Below are 12160 nucleotides of genomic sequence, written 5' to 3'. Positions count from 1 at the left end.
TTTTCCCTGTCTGATATCATAATGGCAGTGCAGTGCATCACTCCACTCCATACAAATGGAGGGTGAAATCCCATGCTTTTTGACAGCCATAGAGGATTTACCAGTGATTTCAGTATATGCAGTTTGTGATCCCCCACACCAAGTGCCTCCATGTCTTTTTCTTTTTTAATTCCTCGAATTTCCTCCTAACTGGAAGTTCTATATCTGTCTCACATGTAAAAGAGAGTGCAGATGCAATACAATGACACTGAGGTCTTCTATTCACAGAAAAGAAATCTCTGAGGTAAAAAACAGTGAAAACTTGTTACTTTAGTAAGGTTAATTCTTATAGATCCAAGACTTCACACTCTGCATAGCAGATTTCAAATCCAGTTGTAGGTAAGCACATACCTGGTGTGAAGTTTACAAATACAATTCTTCTTCAACAGTCGAGCTGTCTTTGAGATGTAAGCCAAGGTCCTCCTTTTGACAAATGTTTTCATGGGAAATGGTACACTTGAAATTTGGTTTAAAATTCAGTGTTTTTTGTAAGTGTGCTACTTTTGAAAACAGAGTGTATGAATGGTACTCTTATACTCTCACAAATTCTATTAGAGCAACATCTCTCATAAGAAGCCTTCAAAAAACATCCAAATTTGGTTTTTTTGCATGCAGTGAACAAGAGTGGAGCAATTAACCAAATTAATATTTAAGTTATCACAACTAGTTTGCAGCTTAAGACTGGAAAAATACTCCTAAAAAACAGATCATGCAATTGCCTCAGAGTTATTGCTTTGGCCTGTCTTCAGATTGATGCAGATAGTGCTGCATCAGTTTATACTCAATTCACACTTCCATGGTTATCTTTGGAAACAGAAAATTAAAATGATAGCAGTACATGAACATCGGCTCTCTCAAGTGTCTCAAGTTCTCTAACCTGCTTTAAGTTTTCAGTCCAAAAAGAGAAACCCTTTTGTCAGAAACAGCTCCTTCATAATCTTATTGAAAACTGAAGCTAGAAAGAACTTCTGTGACCTATTCTCCTTTTGCCCTTTACAGTTATATCAAATAATATTTTAGCATGGAAACTACATATCTATTTGGACACTACATATCTATTTGGACCACTTGAATTAAAAGTACTTACAAATACTTACAGTACTTCATTTAACACAAATTAATTTTTTCCTTATACAAAACAAATTCAATATTCTAGTTCCAGTTTTCCTCAAGAGATTCTTACAGACAAACGCATTGCAGGTGAAGAATCAGCTGTTACCATCAAATAGGGCATCAATATGTCTATGTGATGGATTCACAGAGGCAATGCCTGAGGCATAAACCTCAAGCAAATTCCATAGAGTCAGCTGTGTTAGATAAACAAGCTGTGCATTGGAAAATTTGTGAGGAAAAAAAGTAAACATAATGAAGGTCTGGGAAATATAGCCCTTATTTATGCAGGCATACATTTTTCTACTCTTGGATTGAACACTAATTTGATTTTCAGATCTGTTACAATTTTGATCTTTTTTAATTCCACCATCTTGGTTTGCCACAGTTTAATTCATTTATGTGCCCAAAGGCAAAGGCAAGTTGCATTTGCTGTCACAGCTGTAATGTAACTCAGAATGTCAGACTGTTGTTATCCAGTGGTGTGCACTGTGCACATTTTATTTTAATCCTCAGGTGTGAAGTCTGAACAGAAACCTGTAAACAATATGAATATGGACTTTCTTAAAGTCAGGATTCACTGTATCTTTTTGCCCTGATAGGATTTTTAAACATATTTATAATCAATATTTAATCAACCTCCTTTCAGACTTTTGTTCACATACATTCCCAAATACCATCATATTTAACCTTAGGTACAATTCAGGACAGTGTTTTTTCATATAGTCTACTACTTTCAGTGTTACAAAAAAGTATTTCTGATGCTATAATGAAGTAGAAACTAACATCTACAGATGACCTAACCAAACACAACAAAAGTATGAAACATCTATTAAAAATTTTACATGAACTATTTATTGCTTAAATTATAAAATATATTTGATGCTCACATATACACTTTTTAAAAAAAAAATTAATTATACTTCTCAATTCCAAATTAAATAATCCAATTTTCCTTGAAATCTTAAGTACAAATCACCTTCAAACAAATAATTAACAAAGGCCAGAAATTATATTAATCTGTGCATGTCCTAGGTATAGCTACATATGATACTCTGCTAGGTGTTTCAGAAAGAAGTTTCAAGGCTTAACAAAACATTATATTACCCCATCTAACCATTACACTTGGAGGATAGTATATTTGCTTCTCAAAACACAGGTTTTTAATAGAAATTCTGTGTTTCACAATGTTATCATATTATAGCTAGCTGATAAACCAGTGAATGCCGTTTAGTCAAACTGGATATCATGCATTTGGAAATACCATTTCACCCATTTCCTCTCAAGAATTCCGTTTGCTTGTAAAGGCAAATTTCCAGTATTATGGTGAACAATATTACTATAAAAACCTATGGCAGGGTAGTTTTGAGAAGGCTGATTGAATTAATTTTGTTGAAGAAGGTATAGGAGATATAGTTTGGGATATTTTGGTCCTTTGTTCTCATACCAAATATCTTACATTAAAAATTGTTTACTAGACACACCTCTGAACCTGGAGATCATAGCTGGTAAGTTCTGGTTTTGAGCCCAGGTCATTGTGCTGTACAGTGCCCATGAAGAGTGATGAATTTTTTAGAAAACTTACAACTGAAAGAAATCAGAAATGTCTTCTATTTTTCTAATTTCCCTCTCTCCTTTTTGTCTAGGGTGCCCTAATGCTCTATCACCTCTAAAAATCGAATGGCCATGTTATTCTCACACCAGACATAGCTGAATGGTACAGCAGTCAGTTTCACAAAATGTGTGAAACACATATCCTCAATTTATTACCCATATGACTAATAATGATGCTTCTGAGACTCTGCTGAACATAAGGAAATGGCATTACTAGAGTACCACCAGTGTGACTCTAGAAAATACTTTAGGGCATTTTGAACCTGGTGGGTTCCATAAAGGATTTGCTTCTCATAAATCAAGGCTGTACAGGTTTCCTTTCTGCTATTGAACACTAAGGTAGCAACAGGAATGCACTTTGTCTTCTTTTAGTGCCCGTTACCACTTTTCAGCGGAATGATCCTCCCTAACTTCCCTATTAAGAATCTGAGTAACTCATCATGACAGCATATCTTACACAGACCTCTCAAATACCACACCAGAGCTTTATGTGGTATGACATGCAGCTACCTGCACAAAAACTTAGCTTTAGAGAAATACATGTTGCTGCCAGTTCTTGGCTGACAACATCCCTACTGTGTTTTCTATAAGAAATCAAGGTGTCAGCTTTGATCTAGAAAGGCCCAAGTCTCATTCATTTGGTGAACTGATGAATGAATTTTCATCTTGATGTAACGCTGCTGAAACTGAGAGCAACTGCAGAGCTTCAGTAATCCATGTTCAGACTGGATCTCATAAGACAGTCTAGAATCTTACATCCTGAATCACAATTTTACCTGTGATAAACTTTACCTGGATAAGTTTGGGTGACAGAAGCATGGGAAAGGAATTCTCTTTGTAGATAAATGTTCAAAATATATTTTTCTATTACATAGTATTTCATGCACTCTGAAGACTTAAACTCATTCATTTAGAGAAATTAAATACAAGATAATAATTTACAACTGCAATTAAATCTTAAAACAGCGTGTCAGTAGATAGTGTTAAGCTAGGACTCAGTCTTTGCCTCCCAATCACAATTAAAAACCGCACATTGCCTTATTTAATCTTTAATAATTTCTTAAAAATTACAAGGAAAGACTTGCTCAAGAAGCTGAAAATTATTAAACATCAACAAATAAAAGAAGTCCTAGCTGTACCAAAGAAACCACATGCACACAATTTTGCATGTTTTGGATAATTCTGCTAGTACTCTCCCAGGAATTAAGAGGAAACACTGTGACCAGCCCAGAGAAAGCCCCACAAGATCCCTTCATCAACACCAAATGACTGTAATTATTGTATTGAAGAATGTAGAACAAAGCATCTGCCTAGCATCCCTGAAGAACGGTCCTTTCATTGAACAAAATGTTCCATATCCCAATCCAGTACAGGAGGAAAATAAGTGGCCTCATCAGCTTCCAGAAACAACTATTCTCAAGCGCTACAGATATTTCTGTCTTCAGACAAAGATAAAACCAATGAAAAGACAAAGCTGCAAACTACCCCACTCTGCAATAAAGTATGTTTTATCAGACACAGGAATTTTAGACAAATATGCAGTCATATATACTGCAAATATGCAGCAGATCACTCAGCCTGTATTAAATAACACATACAAGCCATTTTTTGTAGGAAGAAAACAGCCCAATACTTAACTCACATCAACTTCAGTTAGTTTTACCATATCATGAAAACAGCATATTTCATCATAAATATCACAACATTTGAGGTAAGGTTACAGAAAAACTGTGCCCTTTATTATGACATACTCAAACATCTTGGAAGACTGTTTGGTTCAGTCAGAAAAAAAGATAATTCCTACTGATACCAGGATGTTCCTCGGCAGGATTCAGCTCAACTGTTTGCTTTACTGCATTCTTTATCACAGTTTCGGATCTTTTTTCTGTGATTTGCCACACCTTCATCAGGAAATTATTCCATTTAACTCAACCGTGAATTATGTTTGGAGGTTTTGGTTTTGATTTCAGCCACACAGGTGATGTTGTGCTTGACTATTTTTTCAGGCTTATTGGATACCTTATTTTGATACTGAATATGATTACTACACTCCTGAGTAATAATGAATTTCATGTGTTTGCAGATTTGTGTGCATGTGTGCATCTGTACTTGTGTACACAGATACAGAGGAGGTAATACTTTCTAAGATTAAAAGATTGACCCATCTGGAATCATTCAAAAAGGAAATACATGCTGGAAATTTGTGGTAGCTTTGAAAACCTCACTCTATGTGGATAAACCCCATAGGAGGATTAGACACATACCAATCAATTAGTTTTTTGATGAAACTTGCATTGAATAACCAGTATCAGCCAGGGGCACCTGTACCCCATCATTATACAGATCCGTCCTCACACATAAAATCTCAACCAGTAACATGTGTACCTAGCTAAGAAGAAAAGCTTTGAAATAAATACACTAGAAAGGGCTTAGAAGAAATTCTAAATCAGTGGATAGTACAAAAGTTCTCAAAACCCTGAGAACTTACCAGACTACTAGCTTGAGACAAGTCCAGCTCTGTATCTAACAAGATCTATTTCTGTTCAGTACATTTGTTTGTTTATTCTCCATATTGAGCAGGGGATGAAAAGCAGATATTCATGAAACCAGCAGCAACAGCTCCCTTTTGTTTAGGATCATCCATTGTTGAACCATTTTTCAGTGCAGCCAAAGGGCCTGTTTGAACTTCCTGACTGTTCATCACACATAATTTGGACTATTTAACATTATGTCAAGAAAATTGCTCAGTGCTTCCCATAATGGGAACCTACGAGATCTCTATAGCCTTGAACTAATTTTACTTAAAGTATTCCATTGAATAGCATGACTGTCTCCCTATAATCAGTGCAGTAGTAATGTAATTAATCTCAAAATTGCTGTGGGGAGTACAAGGCATCTCAGTTGCTTGTCGTAACAATCTAAATTAGTGTATTACTGAAAGATGTTCAGGAGGAGCAGTTCATTTTAGGTAAATGCTGTCAGGGTATCCATTCTTTCTATTTCTCCAGCTAAATTAAAACTATCATAGTTCTCCTTTTGAAATCCAAATGGGTATGTTTTGAGGTGGGAAAGTATAATTAAATTTAATGTGGTATTCCTACAGATGCAGTTTTGAATTTTATAATAATTAAATTTGTTTGAATAAAAATTCATGTTTTATTTTGAAAAGAAAAACTGGTTTGGCTCAAAGCATCCTATTGTTATCAGAACAATTCCCTTTTGTCACTGAAACTTCACTGACAGTTGCTTCTTCTTTTCCTAAGCAAAAAATTAATCCTGCTGTTTTACTTTTCATACAGCCAGACTTTAACGATTTTATTTAGTGATATTTTGACTAGGCATGCAACTGCTCGAACTTACAGCAAATCTAAGAGATGAAATTCAAAGAATTAAATTTTTAAAATATTTCACTAATAATAGTGATTAATGATAATAAATTATGGTATTTATATGACGTAGATGACTGAAACTGCATATTTTGTGTCATTTACCCTATCTCCTCTTGCCAGGAACTAAACCAAATCTCAAATGAAACGAAAAAAATTACCCTAAAAAAGGTTACAAAAAGTGATGAAAGTAGTAAACTTGGGCCAGTTAAATCTGTTATTCCTTATGGAGTATACAAAAATATGAAGTCGTCTCAGTTTGCTGCTACTCTGTAACAAATCATCAGACTAAAATTTAATCTTTTAAGATCAAAAGATTATTTTTTCAACCAGAGGTAAGGGAAAAGAGTTGGGCAAAAAGTTGAAAGCATAACTCCTGCTCAATTGATATATTCTCCAATATTAAAATCATAAGACAGCACATTTTTCAACTGAAAGTCAGATACTTCATTTAGATGTAGTTTTTTTCAGTAATGATCCGAAGTAGGATGTGGAACAATCCAGAGAGATTATCACCTAATCTGCTCCTTTAACATATATAAGAAATCAAAATGTAAGTAAAACAAGCACTGAATAATTAAAGAAATGCATAACAGTAAGGGCCTGATTTAATTTGCATAATTTTTCCCTTAATAGTGCCTAATTAAGACATCAGTTTAAAAAAAAATCCAACAGAACTCTGAGATTTTCCGCACTGAATTAAAGCTAAGGACTTTTAATGGGTGTCTTAATTAGACTTTGTTATTCATGGAAATTTTACACAAATTAAAATCAGGTCCTGCATGCAACATTCCCAGCTGAGTCTCAGAAAAAATGCTATACAGGATTGAAAGAATTTTAATCCATGTGCAGATAGCAATTTGTATTCTGAAGTCAATATACACTGTGTTCAGTTTTTTGTTTAATTTGCAGTAATACTGTAACAAGCAAAACCTGCATAGTCAGAATTTTTTTCTTCAAAGTAAATTTTGATTTTATGGGCCCACCTTTTTTTTTTTTTTTTTTTTTTTTTTGTTAATTAAATATATCGGAAGTCATGCAGCTTGACGAGGAAATTAGTCCATGGGGACAATAGCCACCATGAACAGTCTGCACAGTCCTGAGAAAGTATGATGAATGCTGCAAGGCCTGTCATTATTGGTGAAAAAAAACCAACCTTAGCCCAAAACAAAATACTGTCATAGCAATCCCATCATCCCTGCTAAGAAAGTCCTTCCAAAGGAACCTAACTCTTAGAGGACGGAAAACCTGTCTGCAGTTTACATACCCAAGGCTCTTCCAAAACAACATGCTAAAGCACAAGCAACAGGGCTCCAAAAGAGCCTTTCAGGAAAGGCATCAAAAGAATAACAGCCTCAGCAGCAAAGATTACATTACACTGACATTGGACATATTCCAGGTATTGAGAGACCAAGTCTCAACTGCAGTTTATTCTGTAGTGCAAATCACATGGTAACTGTGCGTGCTGATGTTATCATGGAAAGCATTTTGCACACAGACCTTTACAAATGACTTTACTAATGAAAAACATGTCAATTTCCAATATCAGACACAACTTTGGACCCGTGCAGTTGCCAGGAATGCATCTGCTATAGCATGTTCTCTAGAAAGGGAGGAAAAAAGAATTTGTATGTCTCACTATGCCAAGAAATATCAGTACCTGCAAAGAAATATCAGCGCCTATAAGTGTTGTGCTCACTGTGCAAAGAAATATCAGTGCCTATGGAACAGGGCAAGTACTAACTTGCAAGAGTTTACTTTTATAAAGTAAAATTTATAGCCAGGCTATAAATATACCTGTATGTCTACGCGTGTACTTGGACATGCATGTGTACCAACGCACTCCTCGGAGTGGAGCTTTGCCTCTGGTGGCCCAGCCTGCAGGAGGGTGCAGGACCAGGACCTGACCTGTTGCTGCTGGCAGGGCTTTCAGTAGAGTATTTTTCTTACACTTGACGGAGGAAAACAAGTAAATATGATTAACCTGCACCCTCTATTCAATCATGATGAACAGGATAAGTTGTATCACTTTATATAGCAGATCCAGATTCCTCTAACACCAGAACTGGCTAGGCACCAGTCTAGATGCCTTACACATATTCCTCACAGGGCTGGTTTTGGAGTTATTGACATAATTTTACAGTACCTGGCTGGTCTGCGGGCTGGACGGGTCGTAAGAAGGTACATAGTTCTTCAGAGTATCCTGAGGATTCAGGTGGGGAGGATATCTGATCGTTGGATGAGAGAAGTAGCTAGATGGGCCAGGAGGGAGAATAGCTTGTGCTGGAAATGGCAATGGTGAAGGTGGAGGTGGAGTTCTAGTTGAGATGACTGGAGAAGATAAAATAAAATTAAAATTACTTCGCATCTTGTTTCTTCTAAAATTCTTCACCTCTGCATTACAGCAAAAAAAATATAGTCAGTTATAAATCAATGTATTGAACTCCTGCGTAAGGGCATTTTTACAGAAAAACTTAAAGCCTTTATATTATCTCAGGAAATGAAAAGTGTAACTGTTTCAAATTCATAAATAGTGCATCTTGTTTTGGTTTTGTGGGTTATGCCATCATAGTATTTTCTTTTTTTTTTTTTTTAACAGGAGTCATTCTCCAACATAAAGGTTATTCCAATTACACAATTCTCCCATCTGGAGCCCAAAGAAATCAAATCAAATACTAAATAAAGCCCCCACTTTTATTTACAGCACTGCAACACTGAGGAAAACCACCAAGTCCCAAGAAACGAAGATTGCTCGCTGTATTGCAATCTATCCTCCTCATTTGGGGACCGGACAGTATCTACTCATTAATATTGCCACAAATATTTGCTGACCTTTATGAAAATGTTAATGAATGTTCAACTTCTTCAGTACCTGAGAATCCAACCCACCCAGTAAAATTATCTTTGACTAATAAAAAATTACCTACACTACCCATTTTTATTATTATCATTCTCTTTATTTCCAGCCTCTACAAACATACAATTTTCTACCTAAAGACTGTGTATAGTGTCTAAACTAACAATGTTTTCACAGTGCAAGGAAGGTACAGCTTGTCCTTCTGGTGCCCAGTTGCTGGTCTGGAAGCGTAGAACTTTCTTCTATCACACTGCACAAGAACACACTTTCCACCCTTACTACACACCTAGAGAGCACACACTTGGTGTATTGAAACAAGGGGTACTTAGTTCAATGGAAATGGAGAAGAGACAGGGAGTTTCCATTTTCATTAGTGGAAAAATACAAAATCAGGTCTTTAAAGAAAGGTTATTTATACACTGTTCAGTGGTTCTCTACTGCATCAGCGCAAGCACATGAACACTGCTCTTCTGGAACACCTTTCACATCTCTGAGTTTCTTCAGCTTAATTTTTATAGGACTTCCTATATTTTTGGGCATTGCTCATCAGCATAATAGAACAGGCTACAAAGATTAAAATGGGGTTCCCAACAAGTAAATAATTCACTAAATCACAAGATAGGTTATGATCATCACTCAAGAATGTATATTATAAAACTATACTCTAAATTTAATATAAAGAGATACTCATAAGTGATTTGGGGGATTTTTTTTTTTTGATTGGCTGGGGTTTTTTGGGTTTGTTTGGGTTTTTTTAGAAGGTTCATTTTACTGACAGCTCCACCAAATTCAGTTTAAACAAAATACTAATTACTCCTCTGGCGTGTCAGAGCTATGAAAAACAAACATGAATAAAGTGAAATCTGTCCCTTCCATTTCACCCATCATCTCTATATGCTTGAGTGTCTGCTGGTAGTGGAAACCTCAGACTGACCAGAATGAGTTCAGGACCATTGTAATAAAAAATAAGTGGATGTTAAGGGGAAAATAGTTCTTATAGATGAGCTTAAAGGGAGCCACTTGAAATCATGGAGGAAAAATAAAACAAACTTCTCAAAGCAAAACTTCATGTGAAGAAAAAAAACAAAATTTTCAAATCTGTTTTACTCTAGTCACTTAACTCTGCTCAATAAATTAAAACTTTTATATGTAGTTTATGTCAAGGAGACATGATGAGATGTTGAAGGGACACTTCTGATCATCTGAAAACCAGGGTCAGTCTCACCTATAAAATTAAACACACCACGATGCTGGAATTACCCTGTAACTGATAAACCCTCAAGACAACATGCATTCCGTCACATTTCACATACCTCATCCTTACTTCAAGTGAATTTTTACTACGGATTTACTAATGATTTCAGAAAACAGGTGTTGAAAAATACTTAATCAGGACTTTTTAGACTCAGCATTCAAAAGAAGCACTGGTACTTATTTCATTGTGTCACATGGTGAACATGGTTGTGACTTCTCTTGTGTATTAAATCCTGCCATTCTGGTATTTAAATACAATCTAGTCATAGCAACAATAATAAAAAAGGGATTTAGGCAAGAGGATGAAATACAGGGAGCATTTTTCCTCTGTCAGTTTCTTTAAGCATTGTACAGTTTATTTTATTCACTAATTAATCCTAAATCCTTTTAAGTGACTTCCAGCAGTCAGATTACCTGAAAAGCTAAATGAGCACTCTTGCAAGGATATCCCAACCTTTTCCATTTTTATTTTCACCAGTATTATAAATTCGATTAGGTCTCTAAGAAAGTCTGCAAAAATGCATCACAATCTGATTATAGCAAAGGAGAACAGAGCAAATGAACAGGGAGGTTTTTATTTCCTGCGACATAACCCTCACCACTGTGTGCAACTCCTGGGATTCCTGGGTGGTGATGCTGGGGAAAAGTGCTCAGTCTTGATGAAGAATCCTGGGGAGAAGTGGGACTAAACAAAGGCTTTTCAGGTTTCTTCATTGTAGGAGAAGACATATCTACAATTAAAAAAACAATATAACAATAACATTAGCTTAGAACCTTGCCTCAGAACACATCATTTTACAGACTGAAGATATTTCTTTCTGTTTTTCTTGCACAAATATGATATGGTGATCCAAATCCCATATGGTGAATAAACTAATTTTAAATTACTGCTTTCAAATTTGAGAATTAAAAATTATGTCCTAACAGGTTCTTGTCCTGCAAAACAGAAACTACATTTCTTTCATACCATAGAAGTCAACCTGTGAAGAAATTTATGTCTTTAGAACCTTCCTAGACACCCGTCAGCTCCCTAGTACATCACCAAATCATCTGTTCCTTCAACAGCCACTTAATTTTTATTGCGTTTCTCAATGCAACACCTACACACAGGTGTGTAGGGTAATTGCCATACACAGGCCAGTTTATGGTATTTATTATTTTATTACCTCAAAACTTATCCCCTTATCACCAAAACCATAATGAAACGATGTAACTTCCCTAAGAACAAGGGATACTTTAACTATTGTCATATTTTCCACGTCTCAAGGATTGTCTTGTCACTTCTTCCTTTGAGTTTACCAATAAATAAAAGCATTTCTTTAGAGCTCACTATGTGAAGATAACAGACTGGTAGGGACAAATGTATGATTTCTACCAAGTTTACTGAAGTTCTCCAGAGCAAAAATACTGGATTTTTTCTGAAATTTCACATTAATTGATCAATATTTGTTGGACTTTGTACCAAATTATTTCAAATATAATTACAATATTTTTGTAGAACAGACATCAACATTGTAATTGGTTCCATTTCAAATCAATGAAATTTCAAATCAATTACTTCTGCTTTCAACCCATGTTCAAAGCAGAGGTAATTCGTTAAGCACTTTACTGGACAGGGGCCACATTGAAGCTTTCTTACATGGACCACGTTATTTTTAAAATTATTTTGACCCTTTTAATATTGGCACACTCTATTACTCTATTCTGCTAAGACAGGCCTGCAAAATGTGAATGTCTTACTGAGACCCAATTGGATCAATGTTTTCTGAACCGAACTTAGAGCAGGACAGATGAAACTGAGTCCAATTCCTTACCCTGCCCCATCCTGCTGTCAAGCCCGGCACAGGCACTGGCACTAGACACAGAGCAGACTCTGCCTGTGACCCTCCACCATCCCCTG

The 12160-nt window shown here is 35.7% G+C and overlaps 1 protein-coding gene across 4 annotated transcripts in view; it reads right to left on the bottom strand.

The window, feature by feature from the left end:
* Positions 1-12160, bottom strand: part of NFIB (nuclear factor I B) — a 169871-nt gene that overhangs the window by 32160 nt on the left and 125551 nt on the right. For all 4 annotated transcript variants that reach the window (XM_059493119.1, XM_059493122.1, XM_059493121.1 and 1 more), the window contains exons 7-8: positions 10860-10991; positions 8296-8480 (exon numbers count right to left, since the gene is read on the bottom strand). In XM_059493119.1, coding sequence (XP_059349102.1) covers positions 8296-8480; positions 10860-10991 — 317 coding nt within the window. The remainder of the gene's footprint in view (positions 1-8295; positions 8481-10859; positions 10992-12160) is intronic.

The sequence above is a fragment of the Ammospiza nelsoni genome, chromosome Z, assembly GCF_027579445.1.
Source record: "Ammospiza nelsoni isolate bAmmNel1 chromosome Z, bAmmNel1.pri, whole genome shotgun sequence".
NCBI classification, from domain to species: Eukaryota; Metazoa; Chordata; class Aves; order Passeriformes; family Passerellidae; genus Ammospiza; species Ammospiza nelsoni.
This window is presented reverse-complemented; position numbering and strand designations above follow the sequence as displayed.